This window comes from Myotis brandtii, unplaced genomic scaffold (assembly GCF_000412655.1).
Source record: "Myotis brandtii unplaced genomic scaffold, ASM41265v1 scaffold2658, whole genome shotgun sequence".
Taxonomy (NCBI): Eukaryota; Metazoa; Chordata; class Mammalia; order Chiroptera; family Vespertilionidae; genus Myotis; species Myotis brandtii.
In genome coordinates this window covers 137,206-148,600 of record NW_005360118.1, presented here as the reverse complement: position 1 = coordinate 148,600, position 11,395 = coordinate 137,206, and the positions used below count along the sequence as shown (strand labels likewise).

Below are 11,395 nucleotides of genomic sequence, written 5' to 3'. Positions count from 1 at the left end.
CCTCCGGCTTTGTTCGGCTCCTCGCGGCGCCACTCGGCTCTCTCCGTGACCTGGTCCCGAGCCCTTTCCGAGGCCAAATTCTGCGCGTCTTCGCTTGCCCCGCCCCTGCTCGCTCGCGCTCTGGGCGGGGCCGCTGGAAAAAAAAGGAAGCGGCGTCGCCAATCAGAAGCGTCCTGAGCGGAGTCACGCCGGCCAATTGTCGTGAGCGGAGGGTCACGCTGACCAATCACGTGGGTGGGTGGTGCGTCCTAGGAGTGCGTGGGCGGGTGTGTTTAAGGGAAGACGGGCTTCGCCGGGAACCCGAGTGGACCAGACGCGCTGCGTCTCCCTGGGGCTTCGGCGAGGAAGAGAGCCCTCGTGTGAGCATGGCCGGTCCCGAGCGTGGTCACCCCAGGGGAGGCTGAGAGGGCGTGGCCCGTGGAGCTGCCGAATAAACACTGGCTGTGAGGAAACACTGTGACCCTCGGGACAATTCTGATGACGCCACGAACCTTGGATTCCTGACCGCCGCCGAGACCCCTTGTGGGTGAAGCGCACCTCGGAGAGAAGCTCTGGTCCTGCTTGAAACCAGTGCCCCGTGCCCCACCCACCGCCCCTCTGTCTCCAGACCTAGAACCAGTTACCAGATCGCATCCAGGAGGGAAAGGCTCGGCCGCCGCGGAGCAGACGCTGGCGCTGCGCCACGTCCCCTTGGCCTCCTGGGCCTCCGCTGCTGCCCGGGCAACCACAAGGCCTTGGCCCCGGGGATCTGTGACAGGCCTGTTGGACGTGGCGTGTGTGTGTGTGTGTGTGTGTGTGTGTGTGTGTGTGGTTTTTGTGGGGGGTGGGGAGGTTAAATAGATGGGCAACTGGCGAGTGGTTTGATTTGAATAATCAGAGAGAAATCAAGAATCGGTGACCAGAAGATGAATGTCGTTGCTGCAGCGGGAAATCACAACCCCTCGCCCTGTTTAAGTCTGAGCCAGACCGGAAACCTGCAGCTCACCGGCTGAAAGGGAGGCCTGGTCCCTTCCAGGAAGGATCTTACCATGTTACCATAAGTATATACAAAAACGTTCCTCAATCCTTCCCCAAAGGGACCAAGAGCCTCTTAAAGCAACTGATTTACTTTGGAAAAGGGACCCTCCAGACCTTTCAGGGCTGTTAGATTCAGGATCTGCGCTGATGTTGTGCAGGACCCCTGAAGCATGGTGAGCCACTGGATAGAAGAGGGGTTCTGGGAGTCAGGTGATGAACCTAAGCCCTAGGGTTATTTTTCTGGCCCCAGTGCACACTTGGGGTGGTTGTACCTCGCTGTGGGCAGAGCCTGTACATGGATTCCTGGCCTGTAGGATGAGAATTATGGTAACAAGAGCAAGGGGAACACCTGGAACTCCCCTGCGCACTCACCCGATCCAGGATAGTAAATCAGAAACAAAGCTGCCATGTGGGATTGCAGAGGTTGTGTCACTCTCAAAGACAAAGTGGTAGCCCCTAGTTCATCCCGTTCAGTTCACCTGGATGGCCCGTGCAAAAGTCAGATGAATTCAAGTAAATGATGGTGGCCTACCACACAGCAGCTGTGTCAGATGAAGTGTCTTTAATGGGACCGATGAACATACCTCTGGCTTTGATCAGGCACTTATTGGTGTGGTGAATAGTCTTTTCAGTTTCTAGTAGTGAAGAGTAAATTTCTAAAAGCAGTTCACATTTATATGAGAAGGAGAGCCAAACACATTCATTGTCTTGCTTCACGGCTGTTGTAACTCTCTGTCACAGCATAATCCACTGAGACCTTGATCATCCAGGCATCCCACATAACATCGATGACATGCTAACTGGACATGGTGCAGAGAGAAGTGACAAGTGCTCTATCCTTGGTAAGACAATGCATGCCAGAGAATGAGAACTAAGTCCTCAGAAGTTCTGGAGCCCGTCAGCAGTGAGGTTTTAAGGGGTGCAGTGTTGTAGGGCAAACCAGGGCATTGCCTCCAAGATAAGGATATCGCTGTGTCTTGCATGGAGAAGGCGTGGCACTTGATGCAGCTCTGGATTTTGGAGTCAGCACGTACCACACTTGGGAATACTGTTGTGACCCAGTTAGTGGGTGACTAGGAAGGGGCCCAGAGCAAAGGGTGGCTTTGTTGAAGGTCCGGATTACAGGATGGGCTCCCCTGCCACTTAGAACCAATGGATGACAGGTGAGCTTATTTGCGGTAGATAGGGACCCTGTACGACAGCTTTGGCAGGATCCAGCAGATTTGCAGTGCACACTCCTAGGGGTCTGAAGCAAGATCACACCTGGTGCAGTGGAGAACTACTCACTGATTGAAACCAACTTGTGCTCAAGCATAGACTGAGTGCCTGACGATGGGACATCAAATGACCACGCGATGGGATCCTGCCTGTCCTGAGCTAGGTACTGACTGATCACCACACCAATAGGCAGGCTCAGTAGCAACTCCTTGCACAATGCAAAACGATCGGGCCCAGGCTTGTCCAGAGGGCAGCAGTCTTTTACAGGAAGGAAAATTCATGTCTGATTCACAAATGGGTTAGCTTGCTGTGTGGATATGAGCTGAAAACAAACCACTGCTGCCCTGAAGTCCCATTCAGGGTGGGGGTGGCTCTGAAAGACAGTAATGAGGGGAAGTTCTCCCGGGCAGAGCTTCAAGCAGACACTTGGATGTCCACTTTGTAGGGAGGAAGCGGAGTGGACAGAGTAGTGGTGGGCTTCTGGGTCCTGATAGATGTCTTGCTGGTTGGTCAGGGAACTAGAAAGAGCAAGAGGGACTTTGGAGACAAGGAGGGCTGGAGAAGAAGATGGACCTATGGGAGTGGTCACAAGTGGATGCATTTTTGTGCCTCATGTTATACCCACTGCAGAGGGGTCACTCAACAACAAAGTGGACGGGCAGATGTCCAAGCTTCTGCCCTTGGCTACCCCATGCTTGTGCGGTGGGCCTGTGAATGGAGTTGCCAAGGTGGCAGAGGTGCTGGGTATGTCCACCAAAATGGGCTCTCTCTTATCAAGGTTCATCTAATTATTCCTGCTGCTGGATTTCTGACCTGTTAGCAGCCAAGCTCAGTGCTGAGCTCCTGATATGGTACCATCCTTAGATGACTTGCTGACCCGTGATTCCACCCAGGAATCAACACCTCTGGGTGTGGGTTAGCCTTTCCCTCTCACAGTGTCTCAGAGTGGCATCACATTGCAGGAGCTTAGAGAGTACACAATTTACCAGCATGGAATCGTATATAACATCACCTTGGGCCCAGAAACTCATTGTACAGTGAAAGGTATACAATGTGTGGATTGCCACAGGATCCCATGCTTCTCCAACCTTCTGTGTTGTCTCCAAGCAGCCAGTCTCATAGGAAGATGGAATGATCTCTTAAAGACTTAGCTAAGGCCCAGCTGGTTTGGGTAAGTGGATAGAGCATCGGCCTGCGGACTGAAGGATCTAGGGTTTGATTCTGGTCAAGGGCACATGCCTGGGTTATGCGCTCAATCCCCAGTGGGGGGCATGTAGAAGGCAGCCAATCAATGATTCTCATCATCGATGCTTCTACCTCTCTCTCCCACTCCCTTCCTCTCTAAAATCAATAAAAATATATTAAAAAGACTTAGCTAAGGAGCCAGTTCTTGGACAGTGTCCTGAGGAGCTGGGGTATGTACACTTGCGTCAAAGCCCAGTGTATGGATCTGTGTTCCCAGTAGATATAATATGTGAATCCAGAAACAGAGATACGGCCAAGTAGTAGGGGTTGGGATGAGCTGTCTCTCACCATTATTCTTGATGGCCCACTTGTAGAATTTGTATGTTCTGTCTCTGCAAGAGTGAGCTCTGCTGGATTACAGCCCCTGGGTCCCGGGTAGGGAGCACTTCCACAGGGCACCTCCCCTGGTTCCAGAGAAGGACACCTACACTGAATCTGAGTCCTTGAAATCCACCAGGTCACTGAGCTCCTCATGCTGGTGCACCAGCAGGCAAAGGAGAGGTTATTGTTCCTGATTATTTTTGAGGAGATAGGGTTGCTGCTACTCAATGGGCAATGAGGAGTTGGTTTGGCACTGGCACGATGCACCTGAGTCTGCCTGGTTGCTTCCACACCAAGTGAGAACAGTGACGCAGTTAGGGCCAACCTAGATAACCCAGGATAATCTCTTCATCTCAAAACCCTTCGTCACTTCTGAAAAGATCCTGTTCCCAAATAAGGTGACATTTACAGGATCTAGGGATTAGGACATGGGTATCTTTTGGGGGATCATTTTTTCAACCACCACCATCACGAATTCTTTCCCTCACAGCTTTCAGCTCATCACCCCATTTTGTCCTTGAATATTGCAGTTGAAAATTTCTGAATCCAGCCTAATTTTTCTCCCTTGAACGTGATTTGTTTTTTCTGCCTGAATACTTGAAGTATGGTGTATTCAAGGGGGAATGATTTATTTATTCATTTAAATGATAATAAACCCTTACATGTTAACATAATTTATATTTATAAAAACTTTTATAAAATAAAAATTTCATGAGAAGAGTGGCCTTGTTTTTACATTTTTTCAAGTTTTGTTAATATATGGCTTAGTTGAAGATAACAGGTTCCCCATAATTGTCTCTACAGTCAGTCCCTTACAATATGTTGTTTTGGTTCAAATATATGAAGAAAATTCAGCCTAACATAAATTTACAGTTGATAACTTTTCCAAAGCTTTTTCAGATAACTGTGCATCTTTGTTAATACTACACACCAAGACCGGACAAAAAGTAGTTACTCAGGTAAGTTGCAATTTGGAATTTGAAACCATATCAATGAACCGTTTTGTCCTCTTACATTAAAATCCGTTGGCCTGCCTTGCATGCTGAATGAGTCTTTCACTCATGCATAATTTTGAAACATCATGCCTTCCTGGGTCATTTGGAAAATATTGATTCATGGAGTTATGTAGATCTTCCAAATTTTGACACATTTTATTATATAATGTCACTTGTTAACATACCACCACTCTCATCGGAAAAATATTTAAATATTGAGAAACTTTAAGCTCATAGTGATGACACAGATTTTCCAAAATTCTAGTTTTTGTTTCAAAACTCAAATTGTATCATTGGCAACAAATACTATTGTTTTCCTTGAAGTGCCGCATTCACTTTATTTTTGAGGGAGTTTCTGTCAAATAGCCAAGTCAGAATAACTGTAGTTTGTCAACTTTCAAGTGAAAATAGTGTTTTATGAAAAAAGTGGCTAGTTCAGCTGCCAGTTTTGACAACTGTGTAATCAGTTGCAATAGCCATTGTACTTCTGTATGCGGTGCTTTACATCATTACCCTGAATATTAAGAATTACCTGTTAAGATTTAATAATTTTTATGGCTTCATCAAGGAAATTATTAAGTGAAAGTGCTTCCTCCCCTCCCCCCATGAGCATGTGGCAGGGAAAGAATTTGATGGTTACTAGTAGGAGGAGCCAGCAGTTTTCCCCACCATTGCTTTTGCTCCATCGACACAAATGACAGCACAGTGGCAGACAAAATTATGACAAAATAATTTTGACCTTGCTGATGTTGGGAGACTCCAGGAATCTGCAGACCATATTTTGAGAACCACTGCTATAGTATATCATAGGGATCATAAGATACGTGTATTTTCAATTTTACTAATGTTACTAAATTTCTCTCCAAACTGGTTATCCTGAATTATATTCTGTAGCAATTAGGACAATATTTGCCATGAATCACAAAGATGCTGAATAACTGAATTTTATGGTAAAAGGACATTTTAGTGATGTGGTATGTGGTTGGACACATAGAATACACTAAGTGTGGTCCCTGGAATTGCTCAGTGAACAACCTTTACAGTTGAATGCAGTTTACATAGGCATGCTTATTTATCTTCTGTACCAGTTTAGAGAAAGCCAGTCCTGGGCTTAAATGTTGGCCATATTACATGAATCTTAAGGATCCAGGTTCCCTTTGTCTTGTTCTGCCCTTATGTCTCTCATTCCCAAGATGACTGTTCGATCAAGTGCTTCCAATTTGTAGCCAGCAGGGGTAAGGGGTGGGCTGAATACAAAGATCAGGACCTCTCCCTGGTCAGGCCGACCACTATCACTACCAATTCCGTGCATCTTTGGGAGGGACTGGGAAACTGGAGAAGCCATCCTCACCAAACATTCCTCAGTCTGATATTTCCTGGAATACTTTGCTGGGGTGTTCCCTTTACACTTACCACAGTGAACAGAAAATCCTCTGGGATTCATATGTAAGGGAGCTAATTAATACAAAGGCTCCAGTCCAGGCCTGTTTGGGACTATGACACTAGCCAGTGAGAAGATTTGTGTGAAAATGCCAATTTTGTTCTGTATTTATTATTTCAACTTCAATTCATTGTCCCACTCTTTGAGAGAGGGAGACAGAGATGGAGAGAGAGAAAGAGAGAGAGAGAGAGAGAGAGAGAGAGAGAGAGAGAGAGAGAGAGAGATGTGAGAGAGAAACACATGCCCCACATGCCCCAACCAGGCCAGATTGAACCTGCAACCCAGGTATGTGCCCTTGACTGAGAATGGAACCTGAAACCCTTCAGTACATGGCCTAACACTTCAGCCACTGAGCCACACCAGCCAGGGCTGCCTAACCTGCCTTTACCAACCGTCTTCCTAGCCATGATCTACCGTCCCCTCACTCCAACGCCAGATGACGCTGACCAAATCTAACTCTTGAGCTCAATTTCAGATTTTGCTCTTCTCACACAGCTTGAACCCTAAACAATGCCAGTCACATAGTTGGAGCTCAAGAAAAATCTTTCCAATTGAATGAGCACAGCTTCCGGGATAGAACTTCACCCAGTGCCCATCGATACCTCTCTCCACTCGCATGGCCTGCAATAGACACTGAAAGTTCAGTGTCAGCCCCAGTCAGCAACCTCTTTGTGGTCCACTCTGAGTCCAGCCCGGATCAGCATCCTCCGCAGAGGTCTCTGTTCTCTCCCAGCCAGCACCCAAGGCTGGACAGCTCCTCCAGCCAGATCAGCACCCAAAGGCGGACAGCTCCTCTGGGCTCGATCAGCACCCAAAAGCGGACAGCTCCCCAGGCCGCATCGGCACCCAACACCCAAAAGCCAACGGCTTCGCCAGCCCCTTTCAACGCGCCGCCCAGCTTGGGACCCCCAACTCTTCTGTTCTGGTTCCTGGAGACGTCGGTGCAGCTGCTGGGGCGCATCGACGCCACGAACCCCCCCAAACCCCAGTGAACCCGACAGAGGTCTGCGAACCGGGCCGCCGCCTTCCCCGACTTCCCCGCCCGCAGGATCGTCGCTGCGGGCGGTCCCTCTCGCCTGTCCCCACCCGCAGACCCTCCTGCACCGGAACCCGATCGCCCGTCTCCGCCAATCCGCTTCTCACCCGCCCCCGCCCCAAACAAACACGCGCTCGGTCCTTCCCCAACCAGAGCCTCGCGTCAAACCGTCGCCGCTCGGTCATGGTGGCCGCCACCTGATGTAACAGTGCTTGGACTCTCAACGGTAAAGCGGTAGAAGTCCATTGGGGCCGGAAGCCCCTCACTAAAGTCACAAAACGGCGGTCTCTCCGGGGTGTCCCCCGGAGAGCCGGTCCGAAAGGGCTGGTCTGGGGGCTCGCCGTGGGAGCACCAGGTGCGAGGGTCCAGCTGCCCGTTGAGCTGGTCGATGACTTTACTCAGGGGCTGCCCCACACGCTCCATAGAGGTGTCCTTCATTTCAGGGATGAGCAGGCCCATCTGGCTGGGCTCTGAGCGCTCGCTGCTCTCAGCGGCGCTGCTGGGCCCCTCTCCCTTCTCCTGGGGGGAAGCCAAGGTGGTGTCTGGTGAGCCCCGCCCAAGGCCTGGGCTGCTGACCTCGCCGCCCTCTGTGCGGGGTCTCCCCGTGTCTGTCCTTCCCTCCTTCACCCCCTCCGGCCCCAGCGACCACCCTCCGCTGTGTGTCTCCCCGACTCCCCCTTGCTCAGCCCCCCCTTCCCCTGCGGGCTCGCTCCCTGGCGGAGGGTGCAGGCCCTGGCGCAGCTTCCGGGGGCGGCCTGGCCAGGAGGGAGCCGTCTTCCGCGCGAGTGTCCGTCCTTTCGGCCTTGCTGGGCCTCTCTTCAGGGGAGGCCGGGCCTGGCTTGCGGGGCTCAGGGAAGGGGAGCTGAAATCGAACCTGGCCCTGGGGGAAGGGACCACGGAGGGAGAGGGCCTGCCGGGCAGGAGAGGAGAGACAAAGTGGCCAGACTGGCTCCTGGAACAGGGCGACCCCTCCCTCTGCTTCTGCGGCTGCAGCCTCAGCTCCCCTCCCCCCTCTGCTCAGCCTAACTCCCCTGACGCTCCGCATCCATCCAGAGGGGCCTGGGCTGAGCCCACAGAGGAGGACTGGGAGGAGGGCAGAGGGACAAGTGGCCCCTCTGGGCTGGTCATGGCTCAGATAGGGGGGAATCCCCTGGAGAACAGAGATTGGGTTTCACAATGATAGCAGGACGTGGATCTGGAAGTTGGGGGCTGTGGAGACCCTGGGGTCTAGGAGCTGGGTTTCCCATGGCCCCTCCTGGGACCGGCTCCCAGGCAGGGCACCCAGGGTTGCCAGCTCTCCCGGGAGCCCTGTCCTTGTTCTCTGACCGAGTCTCCTCTTCAGGCCTCCTCAGGACATAAGCCTGGAAGAATTTGACGATGAAGACCTGTCTGAGATCACCGATGACTGTGGCCTGGGCCTCAGCTATGACTCGGACCACTGCGAGAAGGTAGGGAGGGACGGGAGCTTAAACCCTCTCCGGGGAGCCTCACGCAGGCCCCGCTTAGGTTTCACTTGGGGTTTTAGGGTAGGTCTGCACTCAGCCTTGAAGCAAGAGATCCCCTGGTTCCTCCTTCCTTTGGGCCTTTGTCCTGGGAACTTCCTGGAAGTCACATCTCTTTCTCTAACAGACTGCAGGCCCTGCTCCGGGGTCTTCCCCAGTGGTCCTCCCTTGACCCCCGTCCGTGGACTAGCTTGGGGGAACAGATATGCCCATGCTTCAGGTGCCCTCTGTGCCCAGAGGGCTTCCCAGAAAGATCTACCTCCTTCCAGCTCACCTGTCTCCTTCCCAGCCCCATCCCTACCTGCATCTCTCTGCCTCATGTCTCCACCTGAAACCTCCTCCCCTATCTCCTTCCTTTCTTTCTCCTCCTCCTGTCTCTCCATGTTCTGTTTTCATTCATTCAAGAACAGTTCTGAGCAACTACCATGTGGCAGCTGCCAGGTGCCTCCAGGTGCCTGAGGGAACAGGACAGGTGTGGCCCATGCCCACAGGAGTTATAACCTTGTGGGGGAGAAAGACATGTCAGAGCCATGGCTCCTGAGTGTCAGGGGCAGGGTTCCACTTGAGGACACAGTGAGGGGGAAGAGAACCCCACCGAGACTTTCCAGTGGCCATGGCCCAGGAGCATGCCCAAGGGAGGGCGGGCAGGAGCTGGGCTGATGAGGAGGTGGGAGGGAATGGAAGAGAGAGCTGGCCCCAGGGATTAACTGTCGGAGGCCCTGAGGTTGGTGCAAGCTTGGTGGATCCTGGTGCCAGCTGTCTCTTCCTTCCTGCGTTTGTCTGATATTTACTGAGTCTCAGCTGTGGGCAGGTCCTGTTCTGGGGTGTGGGGTATACCAGTGCTCAGTATGGACATTCTGCCCTGGTGGGGCCAGCAGCTTGGTGGGGAAGACAGGCCAAATGTTGTCTAATAATTGTGAATTGTAGTCAGATTGCTCTGCAGAGAAGAGTGGTGGTGTTGAAGGTGATGGGGTTGGGTGGCAGCTGGGTTGGGGCCACTCTGAGGCTCTCCGTCAATGCAGGCTTAATCGTCTGGGCTCTGACCAAGAACCAGAGCGATCCTGACGTGTCTCAAGCAGATTAAAAAAACAAACAAAAAGCCCACAAAAACTGCTCTGTTGGGGAGCAGAGACCTGGAGGTTTCTTTTCCTTGACTTATAGCTTCCTGCCTTCTCCTTTTCTTCTTTTTTAAAAAAATATACTTTTATTGATTTCAGAGAGGAAGGGAGAGGGAGAGATAGAAACATCAATGATGAGAATCACCGGTGGGCTGCCTCCTGCACGCCCCCTACTGGGGATCGAGCCCACAACCCCAGGCATGTGCCCTGACAGGGAATTGAATGGTGATCTCCTGGTTCATAGGTTGATGCTCAACCACTGAGCCACACCGGCTAGGGCCTGCCTTTCCCTTTTCTGACACCCGGGACCCCAAGCCACTGTCCCACACTCACCCAGCTCTGCCCTGTCCCTCCTTCCTGCAGGACAGCCTGTCTCTGGGGCGCTCGGAGCAGCCGCACCCCATCTGCTCCTTCCAGGATGACTTCCAGGAGTTTGAGATGATCGATGACAATGAAGAGGAGGAGGAGGAGGAGGAGGAAGAGGATGAGGAAGAAGAGGAGAAAGAAGGAGAGGACAAGGAGGGGGGAAGACCTGGCTCAGAAGCCGGAACTCTGGAGCTGCTGATCCCCTCCCCATCCCGGGAGGAGCCTCACAAGCACAGGCCCACCACACTCCACCTGACTCCCCTGGGAGCCCAGGTGAGTGCCCAGGCCCGCCATCCCGGACTCGCTGCCATGGCAGCCTGTGGCTCCTCCCCCCACCTCACCTCCAGCTGGAGCCCCTCCTGAGAGCCTCTTCTGTCGCCCCTGCAGGACTCCCTGAACAACAATGGGGGCTTCGTCCCAGTGCCCCCCGCCTCCTGGCAGGAGACAGTGCTGTGCTCACCCCCGCAGGAGCCACTTCAAGGTGAGCAGGACTGTGGAGGCCCAGGAGGCAGGGAGGGAGGAGCGGAAGCCGGTGAGCCTGCTGACCGAGGCCCCTCCCGCCCCCGCAGAGCCGCCTGCCCCGCACCCGGCCACCGCCGCCCGTCCCCACGGGGCGCAGTCACCTGTGGGCCCAGGTTGTGACTGTGAAGGGAACCGGCCCCCGGGCCCCGCAGCGCCCAATGAGGCCTCGCCCTCCTCGGACCCGGGCATTGAGGTTGACCTGGGCAGCGGCACCAGCGGGGAGCGCGGCCGGCGAAGCAGCCAGGAGCTGTCCTCGCCGGGCTCCGACTCGGAGGCGGGCGCCGCGCACTTGGGGCGCATGATCTCGTCCATCTCGGAGACCGAGCTGGAGCTGAGCAGCAGCAGCGGCCGCTCCTCGCACCTCACCAACTCCATCGAGGAGGCGTCCTCGCCTGCCTCGGAGCCCGAGCCCGAGCCCGAGGCCGAGCCCTTGCCCCCGCGCCGCCCCGCCTTCCTGCCCGTGGGCCCCGAGGACACCAACAGCGAGTACGAGTCCGGCTCCGAGTCCGAGCCGGACCTCAGCGAGGACGCCGACTCGCCCTGGCTGCTCAGCAACCTCGTGAGTCGCATGATCTCCGAGGGCTCCTCACCCATCCTCTGCCCCGGCCAGTGCC

The 11,395-nt window shown here is 53.6% G+C and overlaps 2 protein-coding genes across 2 annotated transcripts in view; one reads left to right on the top strand and one right to left on the bottom strand.

Annotated features, from left to right (window-relative positions):
• The window catches only part of CHKB (choline kinase beta), a 10,433-nt gene extending 3,235 nt beyond the window's left edge, over positions 1-7,198 (bottom strand). The window contains exon 1 of the mRNA XM_014541199.1: positions 6,978-7,198. Coding sequence (XP_014396685.1) covers positions 6,978-7,198 — 221 coding nt within the window. The remainder of the gene's footprint in view (positions 1-6,977) is intronic.
• Positions 7,199-7,458: 260 nt separating this feature from the next.
• Positions 7,459-11,395, top strand: part of MAPK8IP2 (mitogen-activated protein kinase 8 interacting protein 2) — a 9,750-nt gene continuing 5,813 nt past the window's right edge. Inside the window, exons 1-5 of the mRNA XM_014541198.1 lie at positions 7,459-7,930; positions 8,616-8,721; positions 10,257-10,532; positions 10,647-10,740; positions 10,829-11,390. Of these exons, the coding sequence (XP_014396684.1) occupies positions 7,662-7,930; positions 8,616-8,721; positions 10,257-10,532; positions 10,647-10,740; positions 10,829-11,390 (1,307 nt within the window). The 5' untranslated portion in view covers positions 7,459-7,661. The remainder of the gene's footprint in view (positions 7,931-8,615; positions 8,722-10,256; positions 10,533-10,646; positions 10,741-10,828; positions 11,391-11,395) is intronic.